This window comes from Oncorhynchus keta, chromosome 4, assembly GCF_023373465.1.
Source record: "Oncorhynchus keta strain PuntledgeMale-10-30-2019 chromosome 4, Oket_V2, whole genome shotgun sequence".
Classification (NCBI taxonomy): Eukaryota; Metazoa; Chordata; class Actinopteri; order Salmoniformes; family Salmonidae; genus Oncorhynchus; species Oncorhynchus keta.
Window position 1 is genome coordinate 22,176,305 of NC_068424.1, and position 22,679 is coordinate 22,198,983.

At 42.8% G+C, this 22,679-nt stretch overlaps 1 protein-coding gene across 5 annotated transcripts in view; it reads right to left on the reverse strand.

Moving 5' to 3' along the window:
- Nucleotides 1-22,679, reverse strand: part of LOC118370858 (rho GTPase-activating protein 18-like) — a 44,212-nt gene that overhangs the window by 9,132 nt on the left and 12,401 nt on the right. For 2 of the 5 annotated variants that reach the window (XM_035756052.2, XM_035756086.2), the window contains exons 2-9: nt 8,103-8,296; nt 7,755-7,975; nt 4,444-4,528; nt 3,975-4,162; nt 3,522-3,687; nt 3,202-3,293; nt 722-799; nt 71-230 (exon numbers count right to left, since the gene is read on the reverse strand). In XM_035756052.2, the coding sequence (XP_035611945.1) occupies nt 71-230; nt 722-799; nt 3,202-3,293; nt 3,522-3,687; nt 3,975-4,162; nt 4,444-4,528; nt 7,755-7,975; nt 8,103-8,296 (1,184 nt within the window). Of the gene's footprint in view, nt 1-70; nt 231-721; nt 800-3,201; nt 3,294-3,521; nt 3,688-3,974; nt 4,163-4,443; nt 4,529-7,754; nt 7,976-8,102; nt 8,297-13,012; nt 13,170-21,250; nt 21,522-21,575; nt 21,848-22,679 lie in introns of those variants that run through there. The other 3 variants (XM_035756081.2, XM_035756073.1, XM_035756062.2) reach the window with 3 other exon arrangements.

Below are 22,679 nucleotides of genomic sequence, written 5' to 3' on the forward strand. Positions count from 1 at the left end.
CTTTCCAAATGCACTGTATTATGTATCCACTTAACGGTAAGCGTACAGGCCTACATTTGTGTGCACTCACTCTGTGCAGCGGCGAAGGCCGGTAAGTGCTGGAGCGTGAGCAGAGGATAAGGCAGCTCTCTGATGAACATCTTCAGCAGACCCGCTGCGTCATTGTGCCTCACCTGCTCCCAGTCAAACCGCTCCTCATAGAACTTCTGCTCCAGCTCCTGGCGCAGATGCTGCAAATACCAACACCAAAACAAAAATATACACATCATCTCCACAATGGTTCCTCCTGTGGTTAATCTCAACTCCACGGTCACCTTTGACCCCTCCATAAAAACAAATCACATCCCTAACCATCACCATGTGTGCTTGGGGAACCTAATACCCACATGCTTCCTCTAGTTGAGATGTCAAGTGTGTGTAGAGGGGTGACCTGCCATGATACCTAACAAATCAAAATGGAGGGGAGTGGGGGGGGGTACATCCCCTCTTCAGTCTGCTTGTTCTAATGATGAAAAGGAGGGTACCCAGTAGGATAATATAAGATGGGATCAAGTACAGCAATAAATCAAAGAACAAACATATCTTTCCCTTCAGTGAAATGTTTATACAGTGGTAGACATGGGCTAGAGTTACACAGAACAAGATAGCTCTATGATTGGTGATAGACAGCTAAAGTATGAAAAGCTCCAGTTGTATTAGTGGAAAGGGGAGAGGGGCTTACCTTTACTCTGGATGCAGACCCTGGTACTCTGAGAATCCCCTCAGTCTGTAGTCCTGTCTGCTCCAGCTTGGACAAGAGCTGCAAACACAAGCATACACATTTTATAAACCACAAGTTTAACAAACCAAGAGGGACATTTCTATGTGAACTCGACTCTCAACTGAAAACAAAATCAACCAAATCTGACTGCATTCGTTTCCTCTTCCTGGTTTCCACAGACAGGGAAGTCCTTTTTGTGCAAACTTTTTTTTTTTACAGGGAGGTCTTCAAACCACTAACAAAACAGCATTCAATTCATATTTACAACTAGAGATAAAAGCGCCCACAGATTCGGTTGCTGGGCCTTGATGTTTGTTCTCCACCGCCAAACTTGTTTTCCTCTATTGAACATGACTCACACCTGGACTGGAGACTTCAGTCATCTCATCTCTACAGAAAGATGTCAGCAACCTGAGGTTAACGCTATCAGACCCGCCATCTCACACACACCTGGTCCACTCCAAAAGAAAGACACAACCCTCCTGTTTCCTGCCTCTTCGTGATGACTGATAAAATATTTCCCTTGAAAGGTACTAACACTTGATCATTTTTGGGATCTTTGCAAGTGCAATATGACAGATATGAGAGAGTAAGGCAACCCAACAATTGTATTTTATGACAAGCTTTGGATCCCAAAGGCTAACTATCTGTTTACTAGACCACACAAAATCTGCATTCTGAAGCAATGGTTTGACCTTGTTCATCAAGTCCTCCTCCAGAAACCACTTTCCAGGTCTGCAAAAGATAAACCAACACTGATATAGCAGTGAACAATTGCTTCAAAGAAAAGTCCTATAATTCCCGTTCAGAAGCCACTTATCTACCAAATCCATAAAACATCAACTTGATACCCAATACTCTAGTCATTTACTATACGTGACCTGTAATTGTAGTCAGTCTAGACAGTCAATGTGACTTATTTTAGGCAAATTCTGGATAGACTGGAAATTGACTGCTGGTAACAGGGTTATTTGTGCCTTAATCCTCAGCTATGCCAAGGTTAGGTCCGTGCCACTGGCTGACTGACTGGCAGCTGCTGGGACTCGAAACAGTCAGATGTTATTTTCAGTACAGCTCCCTATATACAGTCACAGATATATTTCTAACATATATGAGCTATAATAGCTAACATATTCTATTACATCTAAGACATTTCAGCTTATCATTTCTTATTCATTTGTAAACATTTCTAAAAACATCATTCCAATTTGACATTATGGGGTATTGTGTGGAGGCCAGTGACAATCTCAACTTAATCCATTTAATTTCAGGCTGTTACACAACAAAATATGGGAAAAGTCAAGGGGTGTGAATACTTTCTGAAGGCACTGCATATACCATCTCAGACATATTTCTAAAATATCAGAGATAACATATTCTATGATAGAAATGGACAATAACTAACATCCATCCCTAGCTGACATGACAACACAAATGAAAATAACAGTATATATAGCTTATAGTTCATCACTTGACTCTCCTCCCTTCCCTCCCCTCCCCTACTCAGTAGGTTTAAAAGGAGTATATGGTGGACTTCTGACATTTAGTCTCTCCGGAATGTCTTTGTGAGGACGTGTGAAAGCAACGCTTAACAAGGCTGACTCTAGTACTGACAGTGAAACAGGAGAGGCTCTTGGAGGGAGCATTCCGTGTGTGGGCATCCCCTGACACATATTACGTTAACACAAAGCAGTGATGGCCAGCTGAGGAGGAGGAGTCAGGGAGTGATGGGTCCTGGGAAAGGGTTGCTTCAGTAGGAAAAGCATGATGGAAGGGATGAGGGTCAGGATACTACGGGTTAGAGGGGGAGAGTAGAGCTGGGACGATAAACCAAAAATGTATATCGATACGACAATATCGACCACTTATTCTGGACGTTTTCTGATATTGTTCATTACGATAAATAACCTATTGGGCCCTACTAGAGAAATGTGAAGTTTTAAATTGAATACGTTTGTAATATGGGTGATTGTTAATAGTAAAATTGATAGGCACAACATTCAAAGTATTAGTAGAAGTTTTAAAGGTAATATTTAAAAAACAACAGTTATAAATGTATTGCTCAATGTATTATTATTGTAATAATTCAGTCAATTTATAGCGATATGAATTTTTGTAAATATTGCCCAGCTCAAGGTGTGAGTAGCACTGAGAGAAGGAGTTGGGGAGGAGAGAAACAGGGGTGGGGGGAGAGAAAAAGAGAGAAAGGAAATAAGGGAGTGAGAGATTTAGGGAGAGTTTAACTGACCCATAGAAGTATAGGAGAACTGGCAACGCACAATAACCCCATATAATTTTCCATTGGGGAATAAGCAGGGATTTCCCCCCAGTATAATTTCTATAACTATATTCCTATAACCAGAGGGGAGAAACACTTGTGGTTTCAAAGTAGAAGTAAGGGGGGCTTTACCAATACAAATAGAACCAATCAGGTACCGTACCTTTCTGAAGACGAGAGGAACCTTGGACCCAGGGAATTTCTTCTGGTCGTTCTCCAGTAGAGTGGTCAGGGGAACTCCAAATATACCACTTTCTGTGGAGGGGAGGGAAAAAAGAGAGAGTTCAAAACCCCAATGACGTGTCTATGTAAAAATAGGATGTGAAACACCAAGGTTGTGTTCAATAGGGCACGCAACTGAAAATGTCTTAAAACATCTTGCAACATAAAACAAAATGTTTTATTTTCCAGGTAGTCCCGTCCTGTTTATGTGGGGTTTCTTTTGTTTGTTGTCTCATGAACATGACCCAGTTAAACACCCACCTCGGGCCTTGCTGCGTGCTGCTCGGTTGCGTTTGAGCTCAATGCCCAGGCAGTCGTAGAACGTGGTCAGTTCAATCAGAGAGATGTAGCCGATCTTCTTCATGTCCGCACAAGACAGATCTTGGATGTGGGTGAGGCCTAGTTTAGGCCTAGGCAGCTGAAATGTCTATACAAGACAGAAGACAAGACCATGGTCATTCATAAGAAACAGTCTCGATCATCAACACATTTGATATATTCAAACAGGTTGCCAGAGGTCGGCCATTGGTTAACATGGATGCCTCCAGACCAGACCACACACAGCCACCTGGGGTTCTGGGGTTCAAATCCCCGCTCTGACACTTTTTGTCCTGTACAATCCCTTCCACACGTCTGTCGCTCTCTCATTTTCTACTGCATTCATTTGTTTATAAACGCCTTTTGGAGTTCCAAAAGGTCAGAGGTGAGACTCACTGGCAGGTCGGGGTCATCTCTGCGGATGCGTTGGCAGTCCTGGCAGTCCCCCTGGCGGCCCCTGCGGTGGGCAGTGACGCCCTCGGAGTAAGGCACCTCGAAAGACAGGGTGTCAGAGGTATCCTGAGAGGGAGGGCACTCTGAAACACGTCTCTCCACCGGGGAGAAGCTGGGAAAAGCAGGCCGCACTGGAACATACACACAGTCAGAATGATGGGCACATCACCAGTATATTCCCCTATGCAAAGACATCAGTCCAACCAAACCAGATGGAAATGATCTATGTTGGTCACAGTCCAATGTGTTTTCCAATCACGTTGACAGAATTAGGTTGAAATAGCATGGAAACAACATTGATTCAACCCACTGGAGTGGTAGCCTCACAGTTGGCTGCGTCAGCCGACCAAATCTAACCAAACTAATAGGGGACATTAAATGGTGGTAACATATTGAGAGACTATAGACTCACCTCTTGAAGACGTCCGGTGGATGCATCTGGAAGCCATGTGTCCATTGGGTGACTTGGGGGACACAGGCGGTATGGGATCAACCAACTAAAAGGATAGGGGACATACACGATCATCATTTATGCTCATTTCTGTGTGTGTGGAGTTTGTTTCACAAAGTAAATATTATCAACAACTAAACATTAGATTTTGAAGTGGGACGCATGAAAATATGAATCCTGCTTCAGCATTTGACTATGGTGAAATGAGTACATTTTCTTCTAAACGATACCAGGCGTTGAACTGAATTAACACCATCATTGTGTTCAGCTGACCATCTCATCAGTCACAGTATCAGATGTGTGAACAGCAATAAGGGATATGGCTGTTTCGTTCCAATGCACTTACTAGCATATGGCTCTGCAGTACATTTGCTGACATGGGGAGAGAGGAGAGTGGGTATCAATGGAACGCTCAACAGAGACAGCTGTTTTGTTTTGTTGTACACCTCCTAGTCAGTGAAAAGAGCATGGACCAAACCCCAGTCAACAGCACTAGGATATAGAAATGTTGCCTTTGTACTGTTCCATGTACATAAAATTGCATTTCACAGGTCTGAGAAAGAGCTTGAGTTCATAGTCATCAAAATACTAACGTTTGCCTAAATACATTACATATGAATTAAAATGGTAAGCAATTAAAATAACTACATTAGCTGTAACATTACACTCCACCAACCAAACACAAAAAGAGACGCCACCATCTTCCACTATCAGATTTTGACAAAACTGGCCATGGTCTTTAATCCATCCTCATTTAGACTGAATGGCCTGTTAATGGATCCAGACTCCATGTCCTTGGGGCCTAAATCCATTTCCTTAATCATACAAACAAAAAAATCAACTGTGGTCTGTGAAGCCTGCCAGTAAGACAGTATTCTAGCTGGAGTAGGGTGAAGGCTTTCTCTGTGCCCTGGAATCAGCTGTCACTGGAACTGAGGGGTGCGTATGACTCAGAATCCTGTGCCCCCTGCCAGATCTGTGACTCATCCTTGAGACTACTGCCACTGCCACACAGCAGTGCTGACAGGGGCACTTGTGGCACTCTTCGGCGTGGGCGCTTTATGAGTTACACCCCTCCCCATTCATTCATGCTGTAAATATCTTAATCTCGATCAAGACTTCATAGCCACACAACAGCCTTTAATAGCCATAGCAGCTAGCTAGCTACTCAGGGTGGAGTCTGGATATTTGTTCCAAATTCCCATGACAACTCTGTGGGCTTGCTACCTGGTATACCACCAACCCTTCTACAGAACATATTACAATGCTGCTATGCTATTTGATGTCCTTGGATCTAAAGCAGTGTGTGCGGTACGCTGCTATCTGAAAACAGTATTGGACTTCCCCGTCACTCTTCTCTTGCCTGTTGCTCATCCAGATTGCAGCTAACAGTCAGTCAGGGGTCCAGTTCTATTTCCGAGAAAGAGGCAGCTATCTGCCGAGAGCTGCTTTATAGGGTTGGGCAAGCATGAGAACATTGTGTTTCCATTGTCCACCCCCTCTCATCTGATAATGGTTCTGGCCCATACCAACTGGGCTGGTGTTTAAATACTGGTTGGTAACACACCTGAGTGTCTGAAGCACGTCTACTGAAGCACGTCTCCTTACTCTAGCCAACTGGGCAACTGGTGGCCCCTTTTTAAGGGCCTTGGATCCATCCCCCCCAAATAAAATGATATACAGTACCAGTCAAAAGTTTGGACACACCTACTCATTCAGGGCTTTTTCTTTATTTTTACTATTTTCTATATTGTAGAATAATAGTGAAGACGTCAAAACGATGAAAAAACACATATGGAATCATGGAGTAACCAAAAAAGTGTTTACAGTAGCCAGCCTTTGCCTTGACAGCTTTGCACAATCTTGGTATTCTCTCAACCAGCTCCACCTGGAATGCTTTTCCAATAGTCTTGAAGGAGTTCCCACATATGCTGAGCACTTGTTGGCTGCTTTTCCTTCACTCTGCAGTCCAAATCATCCCAAACCATCTCAATTGGGTTGAGGCTGGGTGAATGTGGAGGCCAGTCAAGTTCTTCCACAATGACCTCGACAAACCATTTCATTTTATGCTGTAGCATTAAGATTTCCCTTCACTGGAACTAAGCGGCCTAGCCCAAACCATGAAGAACCGCCCCAGACCATTATTCCTCCTCCAGTAAACTTTAAAGTTGGCACTATGCATTCGGGCAGGTAGCGTTCTCCTGGCATCCGCCAAACGCAGATTTGTCCGTCGGACTGCCAGATGGTGAAGCGTAATTCGTTAAGCTCCCGACGAACAGTTGTTGTGTTGACGTTGCTTCCAGAGACCGTTTGGAACTCGGTAGTGATTGTTGCAACCGAGGACAGGCGTTTTTTTTACACGCTACGCGCTTCAGCACTGGCGGTCCCATTCTGTGAGCTTGTGTGGCCGAGCACTTCACAGCTGAGCTGATGTTTCTCTTAGTTTCCACTTCACAATAACAGCACTTACAGTTGACCGGGTCAGCTCTAGCCGGGCAGAAATTTGACAAACTGACTTGTTGGAAAGGCGGTATCCTATGACGGTGTCACGTTGAAAGTCACTGATATGTATATGGACATTGCATGGCTGTGTGCTCAAGTGGGCACATTTGCTTTACAGTATAACACAACAGTTTTTGTGACAAAACCATCAGTTGAGTTGAAAATGCAATGGAAACCCATTTAACTTGCATTAGGCCTCAGTTAGTTCTCTGTGTACTACGTCATCACGTAAAGCCTTTTGTCCACAAAAAGTCAGTTTGATGGAAACACTCTGTTGGAAAATGTGCATATTGTTTTACGCAGATTCTTGAATTTTCACATGACAATCTGTCGCAAATTGGATGGATACCTAGCTACTGATAGTCAGTCAATTAACCAAGTCAGATAAAAACAAATTATGTGGGTACGCTGACCCGCAATTCACTGCGGCCCCTCATGATGAGATCAGATTTTTTTGTGACCCGACCCCCATCCCTGACACACAGGATTTGGATACGTACTGAGGTTACAGAGGCTTGTCTGGCTCTGCCAGAGGATCAGTAGCACAAAGTGAGATTACCAAAGTTTCTATATCTAGTTGAATTTAGGCCATAGGGGCACCAAGGGGCAGAAGCACCAGTCATAGCCTATCAAGGGCCAGACATAAGACAGACTTCATGTCAACATGTTTCCTGTAAGGATTTCAAATCGGAAATATAGAGACCAACTCCATAAACACAACTACTGAGTGCTTAACTCAAAGCACCCTTGCCGTAACCCAAAGCACCCACCAATGTATCTGGCGTGGAGAAGACGTCTTGGACGTGTCTGGCCGGTTGCTTGTTCCTCTTCCTCATGGTCAGGGTGTAGTTGTCCACACGCTTCTTCACCATGGCGGCCTGCGAGCGCGTCAGCGTGGAGAGCAGCGCCTCTGCAGGCCCCTCCCCCAACTCCCCCGACACCAATGTGGACAGACCCGCCTCCTGCAGCCACGCCTCCTCAAGCTCAGCCTCTGGAATGTGGAGGAAGAATAATTTAGACAAATCAGTATATAATATCGATCAAAATCTACATTTGTAACCACCTCTATGGTTTTTCTGTTGCATGCCTGAATGAATACAACCCTGGATGGTACAGACCATCCATGCTGCCCCTCTCCAGCAGGTCCTCGTGGCCCTGCTCGACATCCTCCTCGATGTTCTTGACCTCGCTCCAGTAGTCCTCCATGGAGTCCTGTGATGCCGGGCGCTCCAGCGAGCTGGGGGGAGAAGAGGGCCTGGCACCCCTGGAACTCATCCTGCCCAGTAGGCCTATCTTCTGGTACTGCACCTTCCTGGGGTGGGGAGGAAGATGAGGGGGAGGTCAGTTAGTCAATAGGCTGGTATTGGTGGTGGGCAGGGGCGCAGCCATGGGTGGGCCTGGGAGGGCATAGGCCCACCCACTTAGGAGCCAGGCACACTCACTGGGGAGCCAGACACACCCACTTGGGAGCCTGGCCCACCAATCAGAATGAGTTTTTCCCCACAAAAGGGCTTTATTACAGACAGAAATACTCCTCAGTTTCATCAGCTGTCCGGGTGGCTGGTCTCAGATTATACCGCAGGTGAAGAAGCCGGATGTGGAGGTTCTGGGCTGGCATGGTTACACGTGGTCTGCGGATGTGAGGCCGGTTGGACGTACTGCCAAATTTTCTGAATTGATGGCTTATGGTAGATAAATTAACATTCAATACCCTGGCAACAGCTCTGGTGGACATTCCTGCAGTCAGCATGCCAATTGGACGCTCCCTCAAAACTTGAGACATCTGTGGCATTATGTGACAAAACTGCACATTTTAGAGTTGCCTTTTATTGCCCCCATCCTTGCCTTGTACAGCTGCTGCCTTGGCTAATGGGGATCCATAATAAATACAAATACAAACACAAGGTGCACCTGTGTAATGATCATGGTGTTTAAATCAGCTTCTTGATATGCCACACCTGCCAGGTGGATGGATTATCTTGGCAAAGGAGAAATGCTCACTAGAACGAATGTAAACAAATTAGTGCACAACATTAAATTGTGAATACATTTTTTTTTATCCAGCGGTTTTTCACAGTTAAGCCAACTCTAAATAAAGGATGAATATGAATAAATAAATGTATGATTATGTCACACAGTTATGACATGTATGAATGCTTTATGAAGCCTTCCTAAGATGCACTTCAAACAAAGCGCTACCTACACCATCTAACAAGCACACTTGTCACAATGATCAATTATTATATATGTTTTTAATTGAACCTTTATTTAACTAGGCAAGTCAGTTAAGAACAAATTCTTATTTACAATGACGGCCGAGAAACAGTTGGTGAACTGAAATGAACACAAAAGAGGGTGCCTGCATGTACGAGCATGCAGGCTGTGCACACGTGTGATCACTCCTTGACATAAACATCATATGGAATCCATTCGCAGGTCTGTCTGCTTCTAGTCACAGTCTGGTTCTCATTACAACTCCCTAATTATAGAGGGGCATGGCCACATCACAGACCCTTTCATTTCAGAGGCAGAGTTATGAGTGGTCAGGAGAGCAGCACCTTGATGTGGCCTGTCGGCCCTGTTACCCGGGATAGCTGGCCCTCTGTCTGGTGGGGTCTGATCTGATGGGCCAGGACAATGCTGGGATAGGGGATTCCTGGTCCAAAGAATAATAGGATGGGAAACGACTGTAGAAGAGTACTGAGGGCAGTGTCACACAGACAGCCAGTCAAACACACACGCACACACCCTTATCTCCACCTCCACAACTGGAGGAGGGACACGAATAGGAGGCGAGGAGGAGGTTCAAGGGGTCTTCCCCAGGGCTCTCAGTTGTTTCCTACTATCTAGTCAGCATGGAAAACCTTCCCAATTTCATTAAAATATGTAAATTGTATTTGTTACTTTGCAGCACAATGGACAATGTTGTTTGCAAGAACACAAGGGGCCACAAATACATCAGTGTTCAGGAAAAACGACCCATGCTTGTTTTGTACTCAAATATTGTGCGTGTGCGTGTGTTTGCGTGCTCCAGAAAGCTGGCCCTGGCCTCACTTAAGAAGATATTATTGATTGGAGTGGTGCATGCTGGGGGTCCGGATGGAGCTTTCAGAGAGGAACTTTGTTTTAATGGGCTTTTGTTCCCCTGGGTGCCCCTTTACCTCACACTCATGATGTTATCACATGAGATTTCAAGGAATAGCAAACACTGCTCGTTGAACATCTCATACTAAAATCATGACCATTAATATGGAGTTGGTCCCCCCTTTGCTGTTATAACAGCCTCCACTCTTCTGTGAAGGCTTTCCACTAGATGTTGGAATATTGCTGTGGGGACTTGCTTCCATTCAGCCACAAGAGCTTTAGTGAAGTCAACACTAATTTTGGGCGATTAGGTTTGGCTCATAGTTGGCGTTCCAATTTATTCCGAAAGTGTTCAATGGGGTTGAGGTCAGGGCTCTGTGCAGGCCAGTCAAGTTCTTCCACACTGATCTCGACAAACCATTTCTGTATGGACCTTGCTTTGTGCATGAGGGAATTGTCATTCTGAAACAGGAAAAGGGTCTTCCCCATACTGTTGACACAAAGTTGGAAGCACGGAATTGTCTAGAACGTCATTGTATGCTGGAGCATTAAGCCCAAACTATGAAAAACAGCCTCAGACCATTATTCAACCTCCATCAAACTTCACAGTTGGCACTATGCATTGGGACAGGTAGCGTTTTCCTGGCATCTGCCAAATCCAGATTCGTCTGTCAGACTGCCAGTTGTTGAAGTATGATACATCACTCCAGCGAACCCATTGCCACTGCTCCAGAGTCCAATTGCGGCGAGCTTTACACCACTTCAGCTGACGCTTGACTTTGTGCATGGTGAACTTAGGCTTGTGTGCGGCTGCTCAGCCATGGAAACCCATTTCATGAAGCTCCCGACGAACAATTCTTGTGCTGACGTTGCGTCAAGAGGCAGTGAGTGTTTCAACCAAGGAAAGCACTCGGCGGTCCCGTTCTGTGAGCTTGTGTGGCCTACAACTTCGTAGCTGTACAAGCAGGGCAGAAATTTGACGGACTGACTTGATGGAAAGGTGGCATCCTATGACGTTGCCACGTTGAAAGTCACTGAACTCTTCAGTGGGCCATTCTACTGGCAATGTTTGTCTATGGAGATTGCATGGCTGTGTGCTCGATTTTATAAGGCTGAAATAGCCGAATCCACTCATTTGAAGGGGTGTCCACATACACTGCATGGCCAAAAGTATAGGACTATGCTCTCCATTACAGGAAGAGTACTTAGTATGATGGTTGTAGAGCACACTAAGGCAAAGTATTAGCTAAGCAGCTAGAACACTGAGCCTCTAACTATCACTACTGATATATTGTAGGCCTATGGACAGAGGTGTCCTCACGCAGATATCATACACATTTTAATGAACACACACACAAACCATTTTGCTAGGATTCCATGTGAGCAGAATGAAATAAAAATGCATTGGGAGTGTCAGGTGTAGGGCTGGTCTATTGACATGTAGAAATATGCTGTAGAAATATGTAGAAATATGCTGTACTTGTTGAAGAGCAGGTTCAGATGCTATACCTCATCTGCACACTTTCACCCCAATCAATGGGATGTGTGTGTGTGTGTGTGTGTGTGTGTATATATATATATATGTGTGACTGAGTGTTCCTTGTTCATTCCTCATTTCAAAACAAGATCTATTCTTGATAAGCATCTGACTTTATGAGGCACAGCTATACAGGCTGAAGGAAGGATTCAGATCTGTGATTGGCATCAACACAAGGTCTCTGTTCACCCTCCAATGCCTTCTGATGGCGAGCCATTTACACCCATCAGTGGACGGCACCACAACAAATCTTCACCCTACACGGCCTGTGAACAACAGGGTATTTTATCTAGCTAGATCACCTGCTATGATGCTGGCAAGTAAGGTAATATAAAAAAGGTCAAGACCTGTATTTACACTGTGTCTCAGAGTAGCCGTGCTGATCTAGGATAAGGGCCTCTGACTCCTCTCTGTCCATTAATCTTATGAGCTTAAAGATATATATATATATTTTTTAAATGATTCTAGATCAGCACTCATACTCTGAGACACTTTGTGAATATAGGGCCATGTTATTTTTTTCTAGAACAGAATGATTATTTGAGTACTCAATTTTCAACACTTATGCCTTGAGGGGGAAAATCTAAAGTCAATAGTTGACACACTACAAAGTCACATTGGTTGATCCACAGAGTGGTTCATCTCCAGTCTTCAAAACATCAATAAACACATCTGGTTAAAGCCCATAATTAAAGAATCCTTATAATGCACAAATAGAGAAGTGTGAGATCAGTAAAGGTATGTATGACAGAGACACACAGTTCTTGGCAGCCATTTCCCTTTAGGTCATGTGAAGGAGGTTTTGTAAAGAAATTCAAGTTCAAGTAACCTAAAGAAATTCAAGTTCATGAGTAAGAGTTTTGGACAGAGATATTCCTAACTAAGGTGCAAGTAATGTACTGTAGGAGAGGATGACTGGGTGGTAGCCTAGTAGTTAAGAGATTGGGCCAGTGATCTAAAGGTTGCTGGTTCGAATCCCTGAGCTGACTAAGTAAAAAATGTCCATGTTCCCTTGAGCAAGGCACTTAACTCTAATTGCTCTGGATAAGAGCATTTGCTAAAATGACTGAACAATGTGGCTACAGTTCCACTACTGTCAATTCAGAGACATTGAATTTAGTACAACCCCTTCAGGTGGTAAGATATAATAAATAAATAAAAATTGCTCTGAAATATCTCTGCCCCTGATAGAAATCAAACATTCATACAAATACCAAAACGCAAGATAAGAAGTCGTAATCTAAGACCACTGGTTATAAACCAAAGTAACGAATGTTCAATGGAAATACCTTAGTGAATACAATAAGTAACCATTAACACCTCATACAGTTAATGTTCTACTTCACGACAATTAATAGAACACACACACACAACGAGTGTATTTCAGAGGAGGAAAGAGAAGATTACCTTTCAGTTCTTCATCCAGCTGAAGAGAAGAGTGAGTGAACTCGAGATGTGTGAGAGAGGTGCCTGCATCTTGTATATAAACAAAGCTGTTTGAAGCCAGTCAGAGAGAGAGAGACACACAACTCAATCTCAGAATATCCTCCAATGGACTGAGAGTCTTTGTGGAACACAAGCTCATCTCTCTCACCCCCCTCTTTTTCTCCCTCCAGCCGTCACACTCCCCCTCTGCGGGAGGCACAAGTTTTCAGTGTCCAGCTTTCTCCCCTCCTCCTCCAGTCTCTTTCTAATCCTCCTCCTCTTTTTCACCCTTTCCCTTCTCCCTTCCCCCTGTACTGCTCCCTCTCGACACATTGACCGGTTACCATTCCTCTTCTCTGCTTTCATCTTTATAGGTCATTACATGTCCACCGTGTTAACACCTCTCCCTCTCTTTTTGATGAGAGAGAGAGAGCAAGAGAAAATGGCAGTTGTGCTACATTTAAGAAAATCTAACCCAAAATGAGTCTAATTAGGAATAGCACTCACAATACTACTGTCATTTATTTCTAAGATCCCTGTAAATACACTAATTAGTTTGTACAGTTTGACTACTCATACTACAAATGCAGAGCACACTTAAATGAGAAAAATCAGGGAATACCAAAAACTTCAATTACATTAACATTGTTACACTCGGAGGTCTTTTCATAAGTAAAAAGAGCAAAAAGCTCTGCTCTAAACAATAATTTCATTTAAATATCTTCAAAATGTTTTGAAAAACATCCCTTCGGGATGAGTTTCTGTAGAGAAATGTGGTTCAGAAATACTGATGCTACAAAGTCATTCAAATCAGAGAGAAAATGTCATATTTCTTTAACGACCAAAGCGGAAATTTCAGCTCCAGGAAATCAAATTGGAGCATATGCCCCCCAACATTATATGTAGGTCAACGGTGACGAAAAGACTAAACTGGAAACATGTGGAGCTGGTCTGGGCTTGACGGAGAGAAAGCAGAGAGTAGAGAGCAGACAGAAAGAGAGAGAGAGAGGGCACGAAGGTCTGTAATCGGAGTAGAAAGCTCAGGGACCCTCCAATCATCACCTAATTCCTCAAAGAATGTTAACACCAGGGCCAAAGAGCCAAGTCTGCAATCCAACAACAATACCCCCAAAAAGCAAAACCATTTACATGTGTTTGGCCTCACTCACTGCAGATTTAAACATGTCAGACCAACAACACTGCTCTCCTGTCTAGCCAATGTCTTTGTCCCACTGCTGAAAGGTGAAGTATTGGAAGTGTGCCATCAAAATCTGCCAGAGCTACTTTGGAGTCTCCTTCTCTCTTCTTCCTAAGTTGATAATCAGCTAAAACCTTTTTCCATCTCTCTTATTGATTAAATTGTCCATACACTTTTAGGATAGATAAAATAAAAAGCATGTGTGTGCCAAGTTGCTGACATTAGGACATGTGTCTAAAATGTAGACTGATTGTTTATTTCCTCTTAACTTTAAAGCTGTGCAAATAACATCAACACGTGTTGGTCTTAAATCAGTTTAGAGGTTCAATTTAAAAGTCTACTTTTCCTTGATTAGTCCTCTGGCTACTAGGGGCTAAAACATCTGGCTTTCCAGAAATAAACTCAGAGTCTGGTACATATGGTCCAACTCAGCTTATCCTACATCTACCAGTTTGGTAGGATAATGCTTAAACCCAACCAACAACAACTGCTATCAATCATTTACTCAACCAGCTATAGGCCTTCTCTGTCTATTTCTTCAACAGTCCCTTGGTGACATAAAGACACAGGGACTGTCCATTTCCAACACACCTGGTCAGAGTGGGGCGCCCCCACCTCAGCAGCAGATGCACACAAGAGGCCCTTGTTACTGGCAAGTGAAGAGCAAGAGCCTTAGGGCCAATTCTTCTACTGCCGGACACACAGCAAGTCTAGTCTAGCGCCGCAGGCCAGGAGCCACTCTATTTAGTCTGCAGACCCTCTCGAACCTCTCTCAGATCCCACAGATCTGCCTGTGGACATTATGGTTATTATGGCCTTAAAATAAGCAAGATACACGCACACACACACACACACACACACACACACACACACACACACACACACACACACACACACACACACACACACACACACACACACACACACACACACACACACACACACACACACACACACACACACACACACACACACACACACACACACACACGATGGGCTGTGTCAGCACATCGAGCGCTCCTCTTCAGTAAAGGGCTGGTTTAAAAGCAGGGGCATTAACAGCATGCTACATCCTCAAACAACAGATCAATAGGAACAAGGCTGTAATGGCTGCCTCTCACTGATTAATACACTTGATTGGGAATGTATAGGTTCCTTGAGTGGAGTGTGTGTGTGTGTGTGTGTGTGTGTGTGTGTGTGTGTGTGTGTGTGTGTGTGTGTGTGTGTGTGTGTGTGTGTGTGTGTGTGTGTGTGTGTGTGTGTGTGTGTGTGTGTGTGTGTGTGTGTGTGTGTGTGTATATGTGAGTGAGGAGCGGAAGATAACCAGTCACATCAGTAATGTTTTAGAAGTTATAGGGGAATGTTTTGGGTCTCTAAGGGTCATTAGTTAGATAATGGATCTGAACTCAGGACCTGGTCAGTGCTCAAATGCTGGTAATGACATAAGCGATCGTCATCATAAGTCAGGCTGATTAACAGTGGCTGCCCATGACTAATGTCTACTCTATGGCTCTTCTTAATGGAAATTCATCATCTTGTGTTGTGTCCACTTTTGTTCAAATCGTGTTGGGACACGCACAGCCAAATATACTCATGTTTTGCGGGATGAATTCACGTCCTCCTCCCCCAACACAATCTCTATTGTTGATAAGCCTAGCGCTACATCACTGTCAAGTTTGTTTAAATTGAAAATGGTCGTTAATAATATTGCAAAATGGACACTCATCCTTCTTCATCATAGTAGCAGCGGTCAACTGAAATTGTTAAAAGGTTTAAAAAACAAGGGCCTCCCGGGTGGCGCAGGGCGCTGTACTGCAGCTGTACCAGAGACTCTGGGTTCGCGCCCAGGCTCTGTCGTAACCAGCAGTGACCGGGAGGTCCGTGGGGCGACGCACAATTGGCCTAGTGTCGTCCGGGTTGGGGAGGGTTTGGCCGGTAGGGGAATCCTTGTCTCATCACGCACCAGCGACTCCTGTGGCGGGCCGGGCGCAGTGCGCGCTAACCAAGGTTGCCAGGTGTTTCCTCCGACACATTGGTGCAAATGGCTTCCAGGTTGTGTATCGGAGGATGCATAACTTTCAACCTTCATCTCTCCCGAGCCCGTACGGGAGTTGTAGCAATGAGACAAGATAGCTACTAAAAAACAATTGGATACCACAAATTTGGGGAGAAAAATTTGTACAATTTTTAAAAAGGCTTAAAAGAAAAAAATTGGTAATACTTTACTATTCTTTAATACTTTACTTGACACCTAGTGTCATAACAGCTTACAACCAACCGGTGGTTATAACCCATATATTTCCACCTGTTGTAACATTAAATTGCGTTATTTTATGTCTGGTTATGACACCTACACATATATTCTAATTAAGTTTCCCTTCGTTTGAAGGTTTGTTTCTGAGATTGTTGATGTAATGAATTCTTTACAATATTTTTTTTCATCATATATTTCAAATCAATTGTATAAAATACACTTTATGACACTCATGAAACATTATTACAATCCTGTGTCACTTTACTTGGACTAAGAAAAATACTTCTTGACAGCGTCATAAAGTGTATTATGACCATCATAATCATATAAGCCACTTAGGCCTGTCACATACATGCCCTTATGTCAGTCATCAGTCAAAGAGGGTGTCTTGTCCTGCTCCTGAAATCTGCTCCTGCATTTATCAGCAACAGAGTATTGGGTGGGTCTCCATGTCTGTCATCAATGTGTGTAATTACACTGATAATTTAACATTGTCCATTTACATTATTTTTTAATTTATTTTTAAAACACACAAATTACCTCGACTAACCTGTACCCCCACTCATTGACTTGATACCGGTACACCCTGTATATAGCCTCGTCATTTTATTGTGTTACTTTTCATTTTATTTTTTACTTTAGTTTATTAAGTCAAATGTTTTTCTTAACTCTAATACTTGAAATGCATTGTTGGTTATGGGCTTGTAAGTAAGCATTTCACTGTCAGGTCTACACCTGCTGCATGTAACAAATACAATTTGATTTGATTTAAAAAAGGGCTTCAACCACCAAAAACTTGCTCTGTCTCTAGGCCTACCGACGCTGTCACGTTCTCTTGAATAATTCAACAAGTTTGTCAAGAGAAGGATGACCATCCGACTAAAACATCAAAACGCTTGGCTCTAAATTAAACCTTTAACATACAGACTTTATACTGTTTGTGAGATCAGACATAATATCACTATAATCCGAGTGTTCATTTTCGGTAGTTGCCTTCATTACAGCACATATCATTTGTAAACATTTTAAATGTATTAAATCAAAATTGCACATATATTAAAACCCTTAAAAATAAAGTTACTAGATCTTTCTTCTCTTTTTTGTGATGTAACTGTCGAGATGGTGTGTTAAATCCCAGACGAAGCTTTAGGGTTATTATAGATGCAACGGAAAGCCAATGTATTCAATTGAATCCATTTCAGCCATTACCAGAGTGTGATTGACAGGTTCCGCGATCGTTACGTTAACGGGAAAAAAAACGACTGGCACAAACAAGAATGGGAAAGAGCAAAATGCAAAATTTAAGTCACAAGTGGATTTTGCTCCGGTCAAAACAGGAAATAGATGGCTGAAAAGGAGAGATCCTCAGGTGGGTGAGGAATGTGCGTTGCTAATCAAATGACCTTTTCCTCGCTTGTCAAAGCCGCTAGATACATTACAAACACAGCCTGTAACATCTCAAGATGAATTGAATTAATTGAAAGGGAAAGCAGCACATTTTGTGTGTGTTATTATTCATGGTATTGAGGTCCGTTGTGAGAAACAGGCTACTCTTGATAATGTTTCAGGGGGAAGTTGACTGCAGCAGCAGATACATCCTGTTTGGCCTGTAAAGATAGCCATAGTATGGTATGTGTAATCATTACCAAATGGTCTAAGGTTTACCTAATACCGCTTGTAGAAAACATATCTATCTAGACTAGAGATTTAGTGGTATTGGACTGTAAACTCCTGCCCTGTTGACAAAACAAAACAAAAATGGTGAATGAAAATAAAAAGGGACGTCTTTGAGAAACCACTGAAATGTGCCCATAATACAATGAACCATAGACTAAAAAGCTAAGTAAAAAACAACCTTAAGAGAACATTTCCCTAATTAAAATGTGACATTGTTAATGGGTTGAGAAGTAAAAATTCACTTCCCAGTTTCAAGCCAGGAGTGGCTGTGGACCATATTGAGTACATTTGTTTGTATCAAGTTAGGCTACAGGAGCTATTTTAACCTAACCAAGTGCATTCAGTAGAACAAAATAGACTTTAGAGAGTTTAGAAATTGTGATAACATTTTAATCTAACACAATTTACATAATCAAGCCAACAGGTTAAATGTACAGTGCCTTCAGAAAGTATTTATACCCATGACTTATCATATTTTGTTGTGTTACAGCCTGAATTCAAAATGTATCAAATATAATTTTTTGCCCCTCACCCATCTACATACCATACACCATTGGTTGTTGATCACTGCTAGACAGCCATTATTAAGTCTTGCATTAGTTTTATTATTTAAAATCGTCTTGAAAATCTAACACGGTATACCATTCCATTCTTGTGGGCCAGCAAAGGAGTATTGGTGTCTTTGAGGGGTCTTTGGCCTGGTTTGCTAACTACCTCAAATAGTGCAGTGTATAAAGTCAGAAAATCTGCTGTCTCAGCCACTGCCAGTAACGAAGGGAGTACCCCAAGGCTCAACCCTAGGACTCACGCTCTTCTCAATTTACATCAACAACATAGCTCAGGCAGTAGGAAGCTCTCTCATCCATGTACTGTATATGTAGATGATACAGTCTTATACTCAGCTGGCCCCTCCATGGATTTTGTGTTAAATGCTCTACAACAAAGCATTCTTAATGTGCAACAAGCTCTCTACCCTTAACCTTGTTCTGAACACCTCCAAAACAAAGGTCATGTGGTTTGGTAAGAAGAATGCCCCTCTCCCCACAGGTGTGATTACTACCTCTGAGGGTTTAGAGCTTGAGGTAGTCACCTCATACAAGTATTTGAGAGTATGGCTAGATGGCCCACTGTCCTCCTCTCAGCGCTTATAAAAGCTGCAGGCTAAAGTTAAATCTAGACTTCTATCGTAATCGCTCCTCTTTCACCCCAGCTGCCAAACTAACCCTGATTCAGATGACCATCCTATCCATGCTAGATTACGGAGACATAATTTATAGATCGGCAGGTAAGGGTGCTCTCGAGCGGCTAGATGTTCTTTGCCATTCGGTCATCAGATTTGCCACCAATGCTCCTTATAGGACACATCACTGCACTCTATACTCCTCTGTAAACTGGTCATCTCTGTATACCCGTTGCAAGACCCACTGGTTGATGCTTATTTATAAAACTCTCTTAGGCCTCAAACCCCCCTATCTAAGATATCTACTGCAGCCCACATCCTCCATATTAAACACCCGTTCTGCCAGTCACATTCTGTTAAAGGTCCCGAAAGCATACACCTCCCTGGGTCACTCCTCTTTTCAGTTCGCTGGAATTAGCTGCAACAAACACTCAAACTGGACAGTTTTATCTCAATCTCTTCATTCAAAGACTCAGCCATGGACACTCTTACTGACAGCTGTGGCTGCTTTGTGTGATGTATTGTTGTCTCTACTTTCTTGCCCTTTGTGCTGTTGTCTGTGCCTAATAATGTTTGTACCGTGTTTTGTGCTGCTAACATGTTGTGTTGCGTCCATGCTGTGTTGTTATGTGTTGCTGCCATGCTATGTTGTTGTCTTAGGTCTCTCTTTATGTAGTGTTGCGTTGTCTCTCTTGTCATGATGTGTGTTTTGTCACAAAAGGCCTCCTGTCCCCGCAGGAGACCTTTTGGTAGGACGTCATTGTAAATAAGAATTGGAAGAAGGTGTTGAATAGTTATTGACTCAAGACATTTAAGCTTTTAATTTCTAATTAATCAAAAAATAGAAAGTTAAAACATTACCCCATAATGTGTGTGCAGGACAATGACACAAAATATCAATTAAACCATTTCAAATTCAAGCTCGAACACAACAAAATGTGGAAAAAGTCAAGGGGTGTGAATACTTTCTGAAGGCACTGTAAGGGGTTAAATAAAACCTGGAATGACATTGCACTCCAGATTTTTGAGTATTTTATGGTGATGCTTCTCCATTGTTACAACATTCCTAGTTTTAAGAAGATTCAGCTGTTTGCTGGGGGGCACAGGTGACAATCTGTAACCCAAAACAGATTCAGAACATCAAATTAGGCTTGAGAGGCACTTTTGTAGTCTCTTTAACATAAATACACTTTCACCATGAGAGCTGCCTGCTGTTTTGGTCAGCCTTGCATGTCCATCCCGATCTCTTACAGAGTGCACTGCACAACATAATGCTGACTAAATCTAGGCAACATGCAGTAACAGATTACAGTGTGTGTGTGTGTGTGTGTGCGTGAGAGTCTGCTATCATCAACTGCATAGTGATTATTTCCCTTCCAAATTCACACCTCCTGCCGTATAATGCAAAGCAGTTCTTGTGGGAAGAGGCAGTGCAACAAGGGCGAAACTGTCACACACACACACACACCAGCAGTATCCTTTCCTACTTTAGAGAAATAATCAAATCAAGCGATATGATCCAAAGTACTCTTGTGATTGAAAGATCGTCTCCACATTGAGACTGTTGTCAAGAGAAATCTTATGACTTCAGGGGCGGTTTACAGACAAACAGGTCAGAGCTACAGTAAAAACACAACTCTCCATTTAGAAATGAGTCTAGGTACAAAGTATCCTTTAATCTCACAAAATCACAGTTGACTTATTCTCCTTTTTTAACATGTATAACAGACATTCCTGTCATACTGTAACATAAGTCTTTTAACTCATCCTTTTAAAAACAACACGTGTCTGAATACAGACATGGGAGGAAGGATTGTGTAGTCTGTCATTTACGTGCTGAATATAAATTGTTAAACAATAAATCCACCTTAGCAAATAAACAATTCTCCACCGGATAAATCAACCACTCACCCTCAACTGTTTACACCAGAGTCGCTGTTAAGTGTCCAACTTCTTCCCCTTATCATAGACACTGTTGATATCATACAGTAGCCGTGTACGTTACAGGGGAACATGAGTGTGTGTTTACATGTTCAAAGTCCCTCTGGTGTAGAGATAAAGCAATTGAAAGGATCAGAATCTTTCTACAGTCCAGTCTAAGACTGCTCAGGTACAGAAATAGTCTAAAGTCAGCTGTTACAATCTGGATAGCTCAGTCCACTAGCTCCGGAAGCTGATGACTGCCTGAAACTCAGCCAGAACGCACAGGTATACTCTGTATATCGCTCAGTCCTACCTGAGAATAGAGTAGTGGAATGTGGACAGGCAACATTGGCAAAAGTGCAACGGAGGAAGTCACTCTTCCTGTCAGTCGCCTTCGTCATTTCATTTTGGTGAGGTAATCGTTGTCCTATTTCATGTGTATTAAGGCTGCTATTTCTGTCCGACGTCTTCACCGTAGGTAGGTCGTTTCAATTCCACTATGTCAACACTGAGTGAGTCAGTTTGAGAAGTACTTGAATAGTGTACTTTGTTTCGGTCATCATAAGGGGTATAGTTCAGATACGCCAGGTTCAGTGTCCACACACATTTCAGTTCATTCACGCGTACCCACATTCTTGTTTCCGATAATCCCTTTGTGCACATGTTGAACTATAGACCCTTTTTTCCATGATTGTTTTCTTGAAACCCGTCATTGAAGGCTACATCCTGCAAGTTATGAGTGCCTTGAGGGGATGTTTTCACTCACTAGGTAATAAAGCACTGAGCGGAATGATGTCAGAAACAATGCGCCACACTTGACTTTGCTATTCACAGACTTTAACCAGTCAATCAAAGTGCATGTCCCTTTACCATGTACTTTTTTCATTTCTACAAAGCATGCACTTCTAATTCATTTCAATCACTGGGGCATGTGAGAAATTATGAAATGTGCAGATAGTAATAGCAATTGATAGAAACTCTCATTGGGTTTTGCTGATCCATTTAGTCAGGCAGAAGAACAACTTCCTCAGGCTTATCACTGTAGTTCCACGTCACTTTGCCTGAATTAAAAACACGCCGTAACACAACAGGTCATTTCCATGTTAAATGATCTATGCGCACCAACATGAAGTTTATAGGAGCATATCGAATGTCAAATGAAAACTAAGAGTCTATATTTTTGGGAAATGAACTCCGTATAGAACAAGAAGGCCCACATACTGCGGTGAATTGGGAGCTTTAACAGTGTGCAAGCAATGTTCTATACTAGTGTTCTTTATTAGTCCAGCACCTATGTTTTTAAGGATGGGCGTATGACCAAACTTTTCTAGAAATGAAGGAACTCAACCATCCTAAAATGGGGCTAAGCAAAGGCTTAGATTTCTGGTCACATACATGGAAAATGGGGCTTAAACAT